Below are 19,319 nucleotides of genomic sequence, written 5' to 3' on the forward strand. Positions count from 1 at the left end.
CTGGTGGTGCCTTTCCCTTTAGTTCGGTAATTTGTGCTATGGGTAGCATATTAAAACCCTCCTTTATTACCATGTTGCGTGCAAATGCGTATTTGTTCAGTGCAGTTATAATGTCAGATATTTCGGGAAAATATGCTGCTCTTTTTGCTTCAAGTTCAGCGGCCTCTTTGCCATGAGAAATCAAATCCATACCTCTAGTGTGCACTGCACACTTCACCATGGTGATGACCAATGGGAGTTGGAGTTCATCTATGAGTCTGTCCAATAGTTGTGCATCCTGCACTGGTGTGCCGTCTGCATGCAGGAAGCCCATCCACTTCCGTGACAGTCCTGTATGTACAGTTGACATCACCTAGGTGGAGTTGGAATACACCATTACCGCTTCTAGTTCATGTGCTTCAAGTGCCAAAATCAGCGCTACCAGGTCTGCCGATTGTGCTTAGAAATACACAGGCAATCTCACACTTGTCACTGTGTCAAAGCTGTTATTCTCTTTTGCCTTAACTACTGCTATGCAACTGTGCCTTTCACCAGTCCTCTGGTCTATTGATGATGACCCGTCATTTTCCTTGACATGTGGTATTTCACCATGGTATTCAGTGTACTTAGTGCAATCATGCACATTATCCCCTTCCGTTACTGGTTCTGCTATAAATCTGGCTGGATCCACCACTCAGCACCAGACAATTTTAATCGATGGGTTTGATATAATTACTTAATGACCGGAGTTGGGTTTTTCAAGAATGGCAAATAGGGCATGCTCAACATATAATATGACTGTGACAGCCCATACTTATACTGGGAGATTTCTCAATTGCAGAGGCTGCTGCCCCCAATGCTTGCTTGCAGAGATAATGACCTCTCATAACTGGATCTAAAATCCCACTGTAGAATGCTAATTGTTTGTGTCCCATGGTAGTTTTCTCTGCGAGGAAAGCCACCATCACTACTCCATTTGAATGGGAGAATGAAAATAATTCTTTGTAATCGTGGATCCCTAATACACAAGCTGTGCTAATTGCTAGCTTCAATTCATCAAAGGCATCTGTCATCTTGCCTGTTCGGGCTATATCACTGTTATGCTTCTGCGCCTCCTTCAGTAATTTTAAAAGTGGCTTGCATATATGCTGTAGTCGAAAACGCACATCCTGCAATAATTGCAAAGGCCTAGTAATTGCTGTAACCCTTTCACTGTCTCTGGTTTGGGTGTCTTCATGATTGCTTCTGCTCTTTCAGGTGTCACCTTCCATCCTTCATTAGCTGTTGGCTGGCCTATACATAGGACTTTTTCCTGGCAATATTGCATTTGATCTTTGTCAACTTTATACCCTTTCTCATTCGATGTTGCCATCATATTTACTGAGTCTCTCCTGCACTTTTCACCCATGTTGCTGCACATTAAAATGCCATCTAGATATTGAATTACTGTGCTGTAAAGTTACACATTTCCCAAGTCCATCTGCACCACTTGGATGAAGACTGAGGGGGATTCTTAGTACCCCTGGGGTAACCAAGTATGCGTTAGTTTATTTCCACGGTAAGTGAACAAGGTCAAATACTGTGACTCTTCATGCAAGGCGATGGAAAAGAAAGCATACTTCATGTCAATAACTGTAAAATATTTAGATTTGGATGGGATGTTAAATACTATTGTGGCTGGGTTTGGTACTAATGGGAACTCTGGATAAATCTCCATGACAACCATTTTGCTTGTTTCACCGGGCACACAGTCATGTTAAATGGTGATTCTGAAGGCACTAATATCCCTTGTCACACTAAGGTGGCAATAGTTTCATAGATACCTTTGTCAGCTTCTTTTGAAATGGGATATTGTCTTACTCGTAGTAAAATAGTCCCCAGCTTCAATTTAATTTTGACTGCCCCCACTCCTTTCAAAAGACCAACATCATATGGACTGCTGGCCCACAATGTGCTAGGTACGTGTGTCAAATCTTCCTGGGAAAAGGACAGTACTTTTTTTTTACTAGTGACATTCTCTGAGGTATCTCGCTATTTTCAATTTTTACTTATATTAAACATCAGTTTGTCATTTGTGTCATCATTTGTAAAAGCCTTCATCTGTTAAGTCAGTCAATCTATGTCCTTTGTCAAGAACTATCACTGTTCTCCAGTTTGCCCCTTCTTCATGCTACCCTGTGTAAAATTAGTCTGTCTAACTCAACTGTAATTATCTGTCCTTCTTTCACGTCCGTGGGTACTTCTGGTCAAACACAAATTCTCTAGGTAACCACAATAGTCTGTCCTGTATAATTGGAAGCCATGCTAGCAATATGTGTACCCCATAAAGGAATACGTCCACGTTTAATGGCACTCCTCTTTGTGCTTCCTGACCATAAAATGCTGTTATAAATTCTTGTGCACTCACATAATGGATCACTGGGGTAGAGCATATTATCCCATGGACACTGTTTGGAATTATCACACCCTTCATTTATTTGGAATTTAGCTAATATTGATGGAAGTATTCTATTTTCGCATGGTACTGAGGACACCCTGGAGTTATTCTTCGTACAGTCTTTAAGCTTACAGTTGTCCTGCACCTGGCTTACAAAGGCTGGCTGTAATCTTAAAATAATCTTTAATTAATTTGGAGGTAACCTTCTTGCACCCTGGCAATTGATATCGCGTTCTTTCACTGCAATGTTCTGACCCTACCTTAATTCACAGTAACCTTGGCTGTGGTTGCCAGCTCCTTCCTGAGCTGTGCATGAATCTATATTTTATGAATTCAGCATTTTGTGTTCTCGTGAAGCCTCAAGTCCTTTCGTTTAATTAGAAGCATGTTGTGGCCTCCATTTGGACAAAGATGGCTGCCAATTACTGTTGCATTTCTATGTTAGTGAGCTATATTCACGTGTTGTTCATGTTGCATTCAGCTTATACATTTCTTATGTTAGTATTCTTCATGTCGTATGGATGCTGTGTTAGTATTCTTCATGTATAGGTGCATATGTTACCTAGTCACTGCTTTCTTCATGTCAAGTGCGCATTTTGTATTCGGGTCCAATGCATGCACATGTATTGTCACAATGTTAGTTTGGTAACTCGTGCCATCTTCAGCTTAGATCGTGACCATCTCCTGCTGTACCGGCCTGCAATAAGGGCGGTATGGTTGTCTTAGTGGGCAATGTTTTTCACCTGTGTAGTATTGTGCTTGTGGAAGGGCAGAAGCATTGGATGATATATTCATCTGCTACTCAACAGGTGTGACAGGCTTATCTAATTGATTGATGACTATTCGATACTCTTTGACTTATTCCCAAGGTTACTGGCCTGCTGTAATATTCAAAGTATCCAAATAGTTTTTTCAGCACTCAATCCATTCTCGGAATGAAATGATAGGTGCTGCTGCGTTCACCAAGAAACACTGTGACTGTGTGATATATATGCTGTGTATTATCTTAAGTGCAGAACCATCACTACAAATGTACCATAGCAGTAGAGAAAAAACACATCTTCAGAAAAGAGGCTTGTAAAAAGCTAAACTACAGTATGTTTCTGACAAAACCCTCTTAAGACCAAGGACGTGAATTTGATAAATACTATAACCTGGGGAGCTTTTTATTTATTGAGACGTAGCAGCAGACCAATGTTTCTTGGGCTCAGTGTTTCTGCTCTGTGGATGTCAGGTGAATGCAGAATGTTGAATCCTCAATTCTGTGAGTAGACACCAGTGGAAATAAAAGAAAATTATTTTCTGAATTCTCAACCAAAAATCTGTTGTAGAGCCATGCATCAAGTAAGAGTCACACCCTGCTCTTGCAAGCTTTGCAGTAATGTGTCCTCCCTCCCGATGGATGTCACAGGAGGCACTCACAACAAGTAGTCTAACCGAGTGAGGGTCGGTTTGGGATGATGATGAGGCTAGGCAGCGTCAGAGCAGCTGCGATGCTGGGGTCTGACCATGTACAAGATAATAAATGCAGTTAAAGTGTTGTGTAGCTTAGCCATGCATGAGATTGAGCATTATCTCAAGCCCTGTAGTCTTTATGCACAATAGCACATAACTAGTAAAATGCATTGAAATGTATTCATGTGGTGAGCACAAATCAACAAGTATTCAAAGATTTTACCATTTATTGTGGAAGTCTGTGCTTCGAGCCTGGCTTATCAGTTGTTTTGGGACACCCAGGTACAGCATAGCTGTTGTAGCTTCTGTGCAGCAAATGGTTATTTTTGTTTTGGTTAATAGTAACCAATGTTCTGATAAACAATAACTTTGGATTGCTTATTTACTAACAATTATCTAAAAACAGGGAGGATACAACGAACATCAACGGATGTACGGTCAGTCTCTCAATGATCTTCACAAAAAACATACCTCTTATAGCAGTAATGCATCAGATTGACGTCATACTACGTGTCAATAGTGAAAAACCTATCAAGGGTCGGGGTTGGTTAAGGCAGACATCTAAGTATACTTTTCTAAAGGAGTTAGGATTATTATTGGTTATTTGTTATGAGGTGGACAACGTATGCCTACCTCTAAAAACATGTAATTTCAGAAACATTTAGATAGACAGTTTCTCAATGGTCTTTCAAAGTACAAGGTCCTCCATTATATGGACTAATACAATTGGTTGGCACGCTTGTGCCATGTCTGGAACATTCGGTTTATTTAACAGCACGTAAGCCCAAACCCAGGGGCAAGGAGATAGGGCATGAAACTACCTAACCACCAAATTAGCCCAGCATTTCTCATCGCACATGCCTTCTGCCATGAAATTGTCTTTGTACCTGGCTTTGCAGAATATCCTTGTCTTTGAGAGTGCACAGGAGTAAGGGCACTCGCTGTCATGTCTGGGACTTCAAGTTCAAGCTTTATTTCCATCCTTGGCTCACATAACGGCAGACCACGATTTGGTTCATTTTGGAGCTTTCAAATGCTCTAAATTAATTAAAGTTTGGCATCCCCTGTGTTCCATCTTGCACCTTAATACAAGAAGGTTTATACTCCACATACTCGTTTTTTTCAGAATAGATAGCTGACCTTGCTTCTTGAACCTTGACTCCATGCCAGGCAGCCTTGCCATGCAACTTTATGAGCCTATTATTCTTGCTGCTCCACAGTTTTCCATTACAGCTTCATCGGTTCTGGCCTACTAAATCCATGATACCAATGTCCAGTTTCTATACAATGGCGGTTTCGCCTGCATTCTATACATTACTCATAGCCAGCTTCTATGATTACCTAGTCTACCTTGCATTTCAGCAGCTGTACATTTATTGAACGTTGTTTTTCTGCAGCACCTTGTGCATGTGTAATCTTCTTTTTATATTAGAAAGCTCAATCGACTCTTTACTTCATCATTAGTTTCTTCAGAATCTATACATCTTTAGCGAGTCGCTCGAGACGTCATGCACCCTTCTTTTCTTTATGATGTCAATAATTCATTGGTTAGCTTCTTTTCATTCACCTACAGGTTTTTCCTCCTGCAGGTTATCATCACGTTGAGGGTACATTTGGTAAGGTTGTCAGAAGGGGTATCTTCTTTCAAACACTCGCTGCAGTATTGGTATTATGGCAGGTGTTAGGCCCGGCCAGATCTCATGTCTCCAATTCATGGGAGGTAGGGGGTGGGATCTCCTGCAGATGCACACAGCTGCTCCTCTACATTCCCCCCCCTCTGGTCAAGTCCTAGACCACCTCCTCAATTCTCTCAGTGTCCTTGTATTTCCTCTTGAAGAAATGTCTCTTTGGTGTCCATATCTTCATCACCCTCTTAGGGTGCCTACTATTTTGATATGTTCGTCCACACTCCAGGTCATGTAGTTACATTGCCCATTTGGGGTACAATAGATCCATCAGCCCAAGTATTTCCTATGATCCTTTGGATACAGAATTTTGTTCTCTCACCTGCTACAATCTCTGATTTATGTAATCTATGATGTCGTCGTCAGTCAGTTCCTTCACCTTTGGTTCATCTTTATCATCAATCATGATCTTCATCCCTACTGCTTTCTTGGCATTTTTCTTACATTATGCAATTATTATGCTTATCAAACAGAATCCAAATATGATTATCACCAATATTGCTCCAAGGAACTTGAACAAGTTTGCCATCCAATAAGGAATCCATGAGAACAGGAAGACGAACCAACTGTCATCTTCAATGGCTGATGTCTCGTCCACATTTTTTATGTGCAAATCTGTCAGCATCAATATGGCCTCTGTCAATGTCCTGTTCTTTGCATCATAAGATGGTATGAATGTGCAACTTGATGGCCCGATCTTGGCACTAACACCATAGCTGTGATCATATCGAGGCCATACCTGTTGTGGAGGGTCATCAGCCTTATGGCCCTCAATTCTTCTTTTATCGCGTTAAATCCCTTTATGTGGCATTGATTGTCTGCAACAGCACCTATCTGGTGATTTGTAACCACCTAACATTTACATCAGTCTGAACCCGAGGCATGAACATGGATGCGAACAACACTGCAGTTTTACTGAACAATTTGTGTTCATCAGCAATATCACCAAAAGTTTGTTTTGATTTTGCTGAGAAGTAATTCAATCTCTTTCTTCGCCAGAGTTCTATTGATCTTCTTCTTCTCAGGTGATCATCTACTTTTTGTCAATCCTCAGGTCACTTTGTGGGATCACTAATGCTGGAGCATGGATGCATACAAGAGAGCAAACTCCACCCCAATTCCTGGGTAACTTCATATATGCCCTAGATCCACAGGCCCAATACCGATCCATTAGGACAGCCATCCCTCTCCTCATTCCTGGAACGTCCATGGTGTTTTTACACCCCTTATTATTACTGGTGTGTACTCACCCATAGATCCACATCTGTGAACGTCCCCAGCATCCAGGCATTCCAGTCTTCTCTGCCATGTCAGAAGAGATAATTCTCTTCATTTCTTCACCAATCACCTCATCCTGGCCTGCAGCAGGATACACGAGCATCCTGTCTGTCCATCCAGGTTCCTTCTCCATTTGTGTTGTTTTGATATAATCATCCTGGTATTGAAACGATTGTCTTGATCTCCATCGTAATGTCGCCCAGCTCCCTTGGAACTGTCCTCTGGTAGTGCATGCTGCTAGTTGAATGAGGGACTTCACATCCTGCGCCGGCATTTCTTTTGAAATGAAAGTTTCAACAGTATTCATTGCATAGGGGATGAGAGAGCAGGCATAACAATTCTCATGAAATGCTCTTCCCCCCACCTTTTTCATGTGCTGGTACCACATATTATTCCCCATGTGAGCTGCATTATCAAGGTATGTATTTATCCCCTGATTATCTTCCTCTGCATCTCTCTTATGTCGTTTAACATGCTCATAGAGATTAACAAAATGATCATCATTTGTACCTGCACTAGGAAGAATCATAGGTGATCTTTTTTATTTGAGAATACACATGCATATATATATTACGCACAGACAGCTGTATCATTACAGCACAGGCATTAACCATGTCCAAATTGGATTACTGTAATGCACTCTACTTGGGCACCAGCAATCACAACACTTGCAAACTCCAAACCCTCCAAAATAACATCATAAGAACCGCCCTAAGCATCCCTAAAGGCCAGCACATCTTTAAAGATAGACGTTCCATTAAATGGTTAACCATCAAAAATAGAATTAAGTATAAAACACTAAACCTGACATTCAAATGCCCTGACAAGAAGGCAACTACCTACCTGACAGAGAGATTTACCAAATACACATCAGAGCGCCCTATCAGAAAGGCACAGTCTAACACTATCAGAATCCCTAACTTTAAACTTAAAAAAAACAGGAGGCTCAAGTTTCCCTGTCCTGGTGGCTCAACTTTGGAACTCTATACCTGACTCCTTAAGAGCACTACCATCACTCCCTGCCTTCAAGACTAATATCAAACAATGGTTACACACAAATGACCACTGACGACCTCAACCTATATTGTATATATGTACACTTTCTACTCCCCCATGATATCCAACAGCATTGTACATATACCTCTTTCACCTATGACTGTAACCATATATATTGCCCTTCACTGTACTGCCGTCCTATCTATTCACATTTAACCTTGTTCATGTAAACGTGTATTGTTGTCATACCTACGCACATTTAACTATGTATGTGTAGCTATGTAAACCTTTCAAGCGCCCAGATGCCTAACGGCCCGGTGCGCTCTATAAATAAATAAACAACAACAATGCATACAAGTCTGGAGAACCATTTGTTGTGCCATCCTAATGCTTGCTGAGCTAGTGCTGTCTCTGTAACCACACTGCCCTCTTCTTGAATCATTTTTATTCTAAGTATTCAATTTCCCATCTGTAATTGTACAATTCTACAATTTGCTTGATAATCACTGTCAATAATCTTCTTATCCCTGGACCATTCTTGGGATCATGTAAAAAGGTTGAATACCAACGTCTCTCCTAAGAAGGGCAGGGAAAGATTGAAGTATGGACACAAAAATAGCAACCACGAGACTGTTTGTATTAGTGCCAACAAGTATCAAGTATCTTATTAATTACAACAGATATCCTCCACCAAATTAATTTGGATATTGATCTCTCTTCCAATTTCTAATCAAAAATGATGTTTAGGCATAATACTTATTTATTATTCATTTTCTCAATATATTTCTAAAAGTAAATTTCAGCCTCTGGAATTCTTACGCGAGTCCTTGCACTTCCTGCTAAAATATATGAGGAGTGTCCATTGAATTCCAGCCCAAAAGAAACATGTGCTAATCACTTGCTGCTTTGTCGTCCTTCTACTTGGTCATCGATCGAGTCTGCATGCATGGAAATTCTTCTTCTTGTCTTGCTTCTAGGTCAGCAATGGTTGGATGGAGGGTCTCGCCTTTATAAATCTTCATGTCGCCTAGATGCAGCCAAGCTTGTCTTCCCGATACCTTTCACTCCTTGCTCCCACCTTATCAGCTTCCCCTCCTGCGGGCTCCTCCTGGTCCTCTTAAAGACCACACTAATCAACCATATTCTGAAGGATTTAAGGGTCCTGTTTGTGGGCATCTGGCAGTTCAAAAGGGACGGGCATTCTTCTGGGAGGGCACCAGGGTCTTAAATCTAGAATGGACCTTTGGCAGCTCGAAACCTCTGCTGTAGCTCCCATGGACTAGTCCTTCAGGGTGGGCACAGCCGTGTCAGCGCGCAGCCATTCACATTCCTCTCAGGTTTTGCAGGCCTGCAACACGAGACAACAGTGTTTTATGTGTCTGTCCTGTCGGCCTCTACATACGTTTCCCTGCTGAGGCATGGGATGAGTAAGTGATTGGAAACTCATTGCCATGCCACGGTGCTGTTTCGCCATGGCCTGCGTCAATCTAGGCCTTGCTTCAAATATGGCAGTACCTTAGTATTTCTTGCAGCGGGGACCAGGTCCTACATGTACATGGTTATACACTACATTTCATCTACTATATTTTAATATCACTGATGCTCTATACTGGGGCCTACCTACGTTTCCATGTCCTATTTAAAAACACTACATTTGTTATTGCAGTATTGCATGACCCACCCCCATGCAATCGCACACATGCGTTTCCTTACACACTATTATATCTTTCTCAATCTAAAACCTTTGGGGGGACATGGGATCTGAGCATGCATCCCAACACCTTTCACGAGAGGGCTACAGAAAACCTTCCTAAAACAAGCATCAAAAGGAAAAATAAAATAAAATAAACCAACACAATATCAATTAATAATACTCATTTACTCAAATGGATTATTATTTTTAATTTCATACACATGAAACATTTCTCCTAAATGCCTTGCACACATTAAAGCAGAATAGTTAATATCTACAGACACAGCATTCATTAGTACAGACATCTCTGCACGTGTGATACCGTTTATGATCCTGTTTTAACAAGGTTCCTGTGAGAAGCCATTTAAGTTCTACCTCTTGAAGAATAGGTCACATATTGCTAAAACAATGGTTTCATAGTCAAGCCGGGAAACCCATTCTTAAGATCCTCTGAAATGTGTCTGCATTTTATAATGATGAATAGTTTAACTGGTAGGGCACTCATTAAGCTACCCCCTTGTTTGATCCCGCCTGATATATTTTAGAATGAACTACACAAAATTCCTGAATTTGTGGAGAAAATATCACTTCCCTCAAATGTCCTAATATTATCGGCTGCTCAGCTCTCTCAAATGTTCACAAAAACATAACTCCCCACAAAAGTCATGGGGAACAACACCCGTCAGATCAGTAATTTTGGGGTGCCCTTACTATAGTCAAGACAATTTTCCTAAAATGTCTCTCCCAGGGAGGACACCTTTATGAACCCCACTTGAGCACCTGCTATCTGCTGGATACAGTGAGATCGGATCAACCTCCCCACTACATACCCATGTCACCAGCTAGTTGAATATATTTATATATATATTTTACATTTCAAAGAATATTTTTAAAGACGCTCTAGAGTCGTGGGTGGTAAAGCTTTCAAGGTGCCATTTGTGCAAAGAATTATTTTTTGCCTTATTATGTCTTTTTTCAGTTTGCAGTATGTGGGCATATTTTGGAATGCTTGAGAAACAGGATTTCAGCCATGCCAAACCTTCTTGATACCATTATGATAACTGCAGTATCATCGAAATAATACGATTTTCATGTAGACTTGAACACATTTGAGGAAACATTGAGCACTGTTCAGCCGGTTAAATAGCACAGTGAGCTAAGCACACGCCCCTGATATGTATGCACAGCTTGCTGTGGTAGGTTTGAATCTTGGCAGGGTCAACTGAGCCTTTCATCCTTCCGAGGTTGATAAATTGAGTACCACTTTGTGGGATAATAATGTCCTCTGCTATTTCAGTGCTCTGAGACCTATGGGTGTGTAGTGTAATTCATTTGAAGGTTGAGGAAGTCCTCTTCGTGGATCAGCTTTTTGTACCCCACAGTGAAATCATTCAATTTTTTTAATTATTGAATGCCAACTTTGTGCTTTGGCAGCCCATGCATAACGGGCGTTGGGGCACTGAAACTCCGTTATTAACAGGCTTCCACTATCTCTATAGAAGGATGCAGGACCATCTTACTATTGCTAAGTTTGCATTTCCATATCCAATGCACATTTTACCAAGACACACCCTCCTTGCTCGCTCCCACTCCACCTCTCCTTTTCCCATGTAACTATGCATAACCCATACCCAAAATTTGGCAAGAATTCTACTGTATTCTGTAAGCATTCTACTGTACTCTGTAACAGCGCCTCGATGCCTGCGGGCTGTGGTGCGCTTTATAAATGAATAAAAATAAAATAAATAAAAATAAAATGATTTTTTGGGGCACAAGCAGCATGAAAAGGAGACAGCAATGGAACACATTGTTGAGACAGGCCTCATGATTTTCTATGCCACAGGCAAAAAGAACATGAGTTTTACAGTGGAAATCTGGCATTTGTAGTTGAATCAGGGCTCATGATTTCCGTGGGCACAAATGGTGGGAGAATGTATTCTGCATTGTTACATTCTGACATTTATTTCTGAGACACTCCCTTGTGCACCCTCTTCTTAAGAAACCCTCTGCCGACCCCTCCTGCCCGGCAAACTATCGCCCAATCTCCATCACTCCGTTCCTGGGCAAGCTCCTGGAGAAACTGGCCATCTCCCAGCTTATTCTCCACACTGAATCTGTTGGTTGTCTGCATGACAATCAGGCTGGTTTCAGAGCTGCCAGAAGCACGGAAACTGCTCTCCTGAACATCCGTGAAGACCTGCTCTCCAACCTTGATGCCAACACCCCTTGCGTCCTCCTCTTGCTTGATCTCTCCTCTGCCTTTGACACTGTCAACCATGCCATCCTGCTCAACCGTCTCCGTGATAACCTGGGTATCACTGGTCAGGCTCTGGCTTGGCTGACTTCTTTCCTCTCTGACCGACCCTCCCAGGTCCAACTTGGGTCCTTCCTCTCAGCTATCTTTTTCTCTACCTGTGGTGTGCCCCAGGGGTCTAACCTCTCTCCCTGGCTGTTCAATCAATACCTGGCACTCCTTGCCCACCGCATCGCCACTCTCTGCCCCAACTTTCAGTGCTATGCGGATGACACCCAGCTCATTTTCAGGCTACCCTCGGCCTCCTCCTCTCCTTCCCTCATCTCTGACTGTCTGTCTGCCATCCAGGGATGGTGTGCCGCCAACGACCTCTGCCTTAATGCCAGTAAGACTGAGATTCTACTCATCTGCACACCCACTCCCTCCTTCCCTGCAGCTCTCTGGCCGGCCTCTCTTGGCCCTCTTCCTACTCCCACATGCAAGGCTCAAAACCTCGGGGTCATCTTCGAATCCACACTCTCCTTCTCTCCTCACATCTCTGACGTCTCTAAGAAGTCACCCTACCAGCTGCACCTCCTCAGAGGTATTCTTCCTTTCCTCTCCTTCCCCCAGAAGCTCTCTGTCTCCAGAGCTCTGGTTCTCTCTAGGCTGGACCACTGCAACAGCCTCTTTCTAAATCTGCCTGCTTCTACTCGCCGCCCTCTGCAACTTATCCAGAACAGGACTGCGAAACTTGTCCTTGGCCTCAAGCCCAGGGATCGCATCTCTCCAGGATGAAATCTCTGCACTGGCTCCCAGTGGCTGCGAGGATTAAGTTCAAAACCCTCTGCATTGTCCACAAGGCTTTCTGGGGCCAAGGGCCCCAAAACCTTCAACTCTCTCTTCCTAAATATCTTCCTTTTTGAGCTCTTCGCCTATCCGCCTCCAACTCCCTCAGGGTCAGTCGCTTCTACAAGCAACAAGTTGGTGGCAGATATCTTTCCTTGGGTGGTGCCTCCCTCTGGAACAGCCTCCCTGCCTCCCTTAAACTTGAGGAGAACCATCTCCGGTTCCGGAAGCACCTCAAAACCTTTCTCTCTACTTCTGCCTTTCTCCACCTCTTCTCTGCTGACCTCCTAACTGTAACTGTCTATCTGGACACCCCCTGATCTCGGGACCAAGTCCCTCCCCCACCAGCGTCTCACACCTGCACTGCCCGCCTGGCGACCCCGCACTTGCGGACTGTTTTCTGTATCCCTATAGTCTCCCTCCCAGCCCTTGACACCTGATGTCTGCACTGCCACATGATGGCCGTTACTTACTTAGTGTTATCATCTTTGCCTTGTACTGCACTGTCCCTGCCCCCTTCCCTTCCCACGCACTTGTGCGATCTGAATGATACCTGGCCTAGTAGGATCGTTGTCCGTCCTCCCTTTGTTCCCCTCCCTTGCCTCGTCGCGCCTTGAAACACTTGTGTATAGGCGCGTTATAAATGCCATATCATATTTTGTATCTTTGGGCACAGACAGTATGAGCAGTCATTGAGAAAGGCTCCTGTGTACCTGGGATCAATTGGAGTATGTCATGTGTTCCTGGACAGGGCCGATTGTATCTACAATATCTCTTAAGCCACATTTCGTTTTTTGGAAGTATTTTGTCCTGTAAAATGCTGCATTAAAACGTTTCTGGGCAGAGCTTCTTATGAACATCACTGAGTTGGTTTGGTGTCGCTTGCTGTAGTATGGGTGAAAACCTTTATGGCTCACCAGTTTGATCCGGATGTCCCAATACCATTGCAGGCGCAGAGAGTGCGGTAAACACAATGCTGCACTGCACCTTTTCTTGACGCCCAGGTACCAATCGTATTCTCTTGTGGTCTTGGGCGTCGGCACAGAGGACGACACTGCTGTGTCGCAAGCTACCTTCAACCCACCTGGTTTTTTAATTAACGGGAGGATTCTAAAATGTAGGCAGCATTTTCGTATAATTTCATGAGATTCGCAATTTAACAAAAGTGCTGCCGAAAATACTCCTTAAGGAATAGAGCTTCTCTGCTTGGTTTAATGCAACTACATTGTTGGTGTGTAAGGGATGGCGGCTTGCCAGACCAGAGAGTCAAGCAGTATTACTTCTAGAGATATGAGATATTACTGTTAATGCGGTTTGTGGTTTTACGAACTATGCAGTGATCTGTGTCTGAAGATGTTTTTCTAGGAACCACCACAGGAAGAAATTAGGGGGCTGGCAAACTAACTTTAAGGAAAAGATGCGTAAGGTAGTTGCGTAAGGTAGATCGTGCCTGGGGCGTGTGGTTTGTGACTTTACCGCTGATCGCTGGTCACATAGGGAAAGTGCAACAGGCGGACCGCCACCTCACGTACTTGCCTGACAATGTAGCACTGTCGCTAATGTGGAGTGACACCAGAATCCACACGCAAACTACAGGTTTGCAGAATTTGGGTTGCCAGGTTGGAAAACAGGCACATAGGTTCCTAAACTGGCGCATTGTGTGTTCCCTCTGGAAATCCGGCAGCATTAGAATAAGTACTCAATACCGAAAATGTCAGTAAACCCTAATCCGACATTTTTTCGGTAATTATTAACACCTAGCAGAGAATAGGGCTATGAATTGGTTAAGGAACGTGCACAGTGTTCAGTCTGAGCTTTTTTCACTGTTATTTAAGGCATATCCATTTAAGGTATGTTATCTATCAAACAACGGCTTGTTTTGTCTCATGCGAATGGGACAATGGACACGAAAGGCTGGTGCGTGCGGTGCTTTCTGTGGTGAGTCACTCTGAGCAGCTGTTCTGTGCGGTCTGTTTTTAGAACTCTTTGGATTGTGGCGCGCCACTGCGCACGTGCGTGCCTTCATCTGATTTGGTTCCATCGCAAAGCTTGTTTCATTGGAGTAAGCCATGTATGAATGGGTGCTCAGATTTTTTGCGATGTTACGATAGATATAAATAGCGGACGGGGAGTTATTTTGAGAAGGGTCGCACATGTCCACTTTTCTACGCCCTGATGCCACCCTTTGTGTTCGCTGTGACCGCAACCTGGCCTCATTTATTCAGCGGGGCATTTCTAGAGCGGTTGCATAACAGAGGCGTGGGGCTCAGAGATCACAGTCCACAGCGCCGGGTGGTTCCACAGGATTCGGGAAGGCAGGAGGACACCAACGCCATGAAGTGGCTGGTAAAGATTCGAACCACAAGAGGCCTCCACCTGCGGCTGGTGAACCGCTGCAACTGCGCCGTGTGGGTGCGACTGCTGAAGCTTGGACCAAGGCTGGCGGCCAGAAGCCACGGTAAAGAATAGAGCTGCGTGCAGAACCGCGCTCTGTATTAATCTTTCATTTGCTGGAGCCAAATAACTGATGTATATAAGGGCGGGCAACCCAGCCACGGTGCTCATCCTCTGAACACTTTAATTAGGGTGGGAGAAGCCCTGTGCTTCTGTTGACTCCCTATGGAATCCGATGCAATAGAGCACATGCAATGCTGCCTTCTTCTCGTGTGCCACAAGGAAATCATCTGTTTGATCATGTTACAGTTCTCTTAAACACAGTAAAGATTAGATTTGGGACAGTGAAAATATTCTATTCTTGGCACAATTGTTTGCATTAATGTCATAATCCGCCTTCAGCCAGGAATTCGAATCCGCCTTTGTAGGCATGGGGCATGCGGTATTTCACCTCAACCATACATTGGAGGTAACATTATTGCGCGAATACCAAAGAGAAAACATCCCATTGCAAGGTGGGTAAAGATGCTTGTTATTGGTTGTAGTGTGTAGGGATGCTTCGTAGTCCGCTGTAAGATGCTTTTGGAAGGCAAAGCAACTTCGCACCTGTGCTGTTTGAAGAGGCTCCAGAGCGCCATCAAATGCTAGGAATGGAATGGCGTGGTGGAAGCAGGGTGCAGGGTGGTAGGTTTGGGGGAAGACCAGACGGGTGGTTCAGGGTAGGTGCCTCCACCCCATGAACAGAGGAGACAGAGGAAGCCTGGCGAGGAGGATGGTAATTGGATGAGCAGTGGTGGTAACATGTCAGGAGTGGGCTATTGGGCAGGTTTAGTCTAACAGGACTTCAATGGGGGAGAGTATTACATTGAGCGTGTGGAGTATTCAGGATGTGAGGAGTCCGGAACGAGTTGTCTCGGGATAAGGGTAGCATGGGCAACAGCAGGGAACATCTGTAATGAGGGCAAGCTGTGCTTTTTGCAATTGAATCATTGCTAAAGGAGCGCCTCAAAGAGAGCCAGGCAACATGTTGACATAGAAATTAGAATCAATAACAATAATCAGTCATACGCCAGAGGTTAGGAATGGACCCATGAAAAATGCAGCACTTGCACCCTATGTATTAGCCCATCCATAATATGACTGTGTCTGCTGTTCTGCACACAGCTTATCACCACCTGAATTCTCCTTCCACGCAGAGAATACCGAACACGAGATTCCTGAAAGAATTTCATCCGTGCCTGTGAAGTGACCTAGTGACCTTGGTACACCATGGCATGTTTCGAGAAGCAAACTGACTAACTAAATAAATAAAGAGGATGAAACGATATTTCAAAAGTTTTAGGAAAGAAGGCTGTGGTGCCCAACACACTTTGATAGGCGGACCTCACTGTTGCATTGATACTTTCGATCCCCCGAGGAGATCATGTGCGATGAGGAAGAAGAACACTGTTGGCTTCATGCGAGCTTCTGAATCTGCATTCCCACTGTAGGCCTCTCTAACCTGCCTGACAACAATGAGGGATTATTTGAAGCACAGATCTGATGAATACACCATCGCAACCCCTCTCAAACTGTGCTTCTCCCTTCAAAGACTACCTGTGTCCGGGATGGGGCATAGTTGTTTATAGCACAACACCTTTGAAATGTGCTTTTATAGAATGGCAACTGCCCTGTGCCGTTGAAATGCCAATACTTGATCTGAACTATGGATAAAAACCTACTAGATAAACTGGCACATTGCAGCTTTTCATTTTTATTTTTTTACAATTGTTTTAATAGATTTTCGTTTGTTTGTTGCTGCTGTTATTGCACTTCCTACCAGTTGGTAAAAACAGTGTTAATACTGCTGATGTTGCAGTTTCTACCAATTAGAAAACAAGTTACTAATTGAAGCGTTTCCATCATGACTGGTGTATCCCTTGGCCACGCCAGGGGTCTGACTTAGTAGCACATTGTGGTCTGGATCCACTAGGCATTTGCACAAGCATGGCTGGACCAGCTGGATATGCTCAAATGAGTGGGTGTGGGGAAATTCCCTAGATACATTTGCGAAATGCAGTTGCATGTGATGTCATTGGACTGTGAGCGTGGACTTCTTCAATGGCAAAGCAGCACTCATTTACCAAATGATATGTTGACATTGTGTTTCCATAAATCCCCCATTCTCTTGTGTGAGATGCAGGGGTAATCCTGTAGGCCTAGTGGCTTGTGAAATTCATTGAAGAAGATCTGGTCTAGTGGCTGAGTTTTTTACTTTGGAACCTGGAGACCTGCGTCAACTGCACCATAATTGTGTGATTTTGGCAAACCCTCACTCTCCCCCTGTGCCTCCACTTGTAAGTATATGTAGTGTGATGTAAGGCAAGTGTGAGGGATTCGACCATCCGCACGGTGGGTGTGTGCTCACCTGGGCTTTTTTGAAATTTTATATGAAATTGATTAATGGTAGATCGACCTCTGGAAAATGTGTGGGGCTAACTGCACAGATTTTCTTATGCTCACCTGACAACATACACATAGACCTGTGTACTCTGGGTGGACACAGCCTACAGGCGCAGTCCTCACTATCACATTTAGTTGGAATGTGACACCCATGAGTACATCAAGGCATCTCAAAAGGGGGAGGACAGAACCTTGGCCAGCCTGATTAAATAACAAAGGCTCCATGGATCCGCCCTAGCCTTTGTTAGCCCTGCTGGTGGCAGCTAGGCATAATGATGAAAGTTAATTTAAGCAGGCCCACAAGAGGCCTGGCCACATGGGCTAAAAAAGACAGGAACACCCCAACACATTTGATATGCCTCTGTGTCAACCCCAAGCCAGCTCCCACCTCTTAGTATCAAGGGCAGTGAAATGTCATGTCTGGGACAGCTGTTTACAGTAGTCATCCCCACAGGGGGACTCCATTAAGAAGGTTAGAGTATGTGGTTTGGGGTCCATCGAAAGTCTGGTCTGGCCGAAGCTTCAAGGGAGACCTGCCACTTTAATCAGGAACCACAGAGAGCTCATTTAACAAGAGACATCCTTTGATCCACAACAGACAGAAAGATGAGTGGGACTTAGTAGTACATGTTTACACCGCTTTGCCTTTCCTGTTGCAAAGCACTCTGGTTCTGACCTCACACATGCAGGAGATTTTTGCTGGGTACCCAGGATTGGTTCATTAAGGTAGGCTTAGCCTACACCAATCACTGGGACCCATTTGGCTTTAAAAGAGGGTCGAGCCCCTCTTTTGGTAGATCATCTGAAGACTTTGCAACGAGTAACAAGAAGAACTAATTTGGACCCTGGCTGAAGGTACAGTCTGCGTTACAGCTTCTGCCAGTGAAGGAAGGCCAGGATTTTCTAGAGGGAAGCAAGATCCCTCCCCTAAACATCTCCCAGGGAACAGAGGGAGATACTGAATCCAGAGGACCCTCCAGCAGCTTCAGAACTGGTAGCCAGCCATGACATAGCATGCCCTGCTAGGCTTTGCAGCAAGCTTCCTAGTTGGGAAGTGCCAGAGAGTCTGTGAACCAAACCAATGACAAGGCTGTTGCCTGCAACACTCTCCTTAGCTTTGGGCCGTCCGCCTTAAAGGACGACACAAGCCCACTGAAGAAACTAAGAGGAGTGCATTGACAAGCATCAACCAGCGTCCGCTTTAAAGGATATTTTCGAGTCAGTCGAGCCCCTCGAGCTGCAACCGACTGCACCGCTGACTGTTGTCATGCCGCTGTCGCTAATGTCATCTGAGACGGCTTGACCAGTGCTTCAGACCCACCAACCAGCACTGAGACAACGATTCCTGACCCCGATTCACTGTGTAGGCCATCATGCAGCCATCCATCCAGCCTTGCTCGCCGGACTGCCTGCTGCCTGATACCTGCAGCTGTCTTTCGTATTGAACTCTGTTGCAGAAGCTGCAAAGCACCCTGAAACCGGCTCAACCCTGTCGAGCACCAAGAACGTCTACAAGCACAATGTACATTGTGGTTCTATTCCCATGGTCCTTCTCCAAAGGCCCCTAGTGAAATTTTAAGGCTCATTGCTCCCTTTGGGTTGAAATCAGTTATCCTTTAACTATTGTGATTTATTACTTTACTGACTACCCTCCTGCCAGTATCCAGAGTGCATCCCCTTTCCTTCTTGAAACTGTCTGTCCTCTGCATTTATTTAAAGGGTGGGTTGTATTTTGTAGTGTGCTAGAACTGTGTGTTGTGATAATAATAAAGTAGACATTTGTATAAAACCTTGACTGGACAGTACCTTTTATCATTGGGTAATAATTGTATGTTTGCTGTGTTGCAACTAACCAACGATACATGACCTGCAGAGATA

General features: G+C 44.0%; 1 protein-coding gene across 2 annotated transcripts in view; it reads left to right on the plus strand.

The window, feature by feature from the left end:
• Positions 1-19,319, plus strand: part of FRMD3 (FERM domain containing 3) — a 924,195-nt gene that overhangs the window by 879,843 nt on the left and 25,033 nt on the right. The window contains exon 1 of one of the 2 annotated variants that reach the window (XM_069625882.1): positions 14,762-15,063. The exons of the other annotated variant lie outside the window; for it this stretch is intronic. Coding sequence (XP_069481983.1) covers positions 14,781-15,063 — 283 coding nt within the window. The 5' untranslated portion in view covers positions 14,762-14,780. Of the gene's footprint in view, positions 1-14,761; positions 15,064-19,319 lie in introns of those variants that run through there. 2 annotated transcript variants of the gene reach the window in all.

Source organism: Ambystoma mexicanum, chromosome 6p, assembly GCF_040938575.1.
Source record: "Ambystoma mexicanum isolate Mex_15411 chromosome 6p, UKY_AmexF1_1, whole genome shotgun sequence".
Lineage (NCBI taxonomy): Eukaryota > Metazoa > Chordata > Amphibia > Caudata > Ambystomatidae > Ambystoma > Ambystoma mexicanum.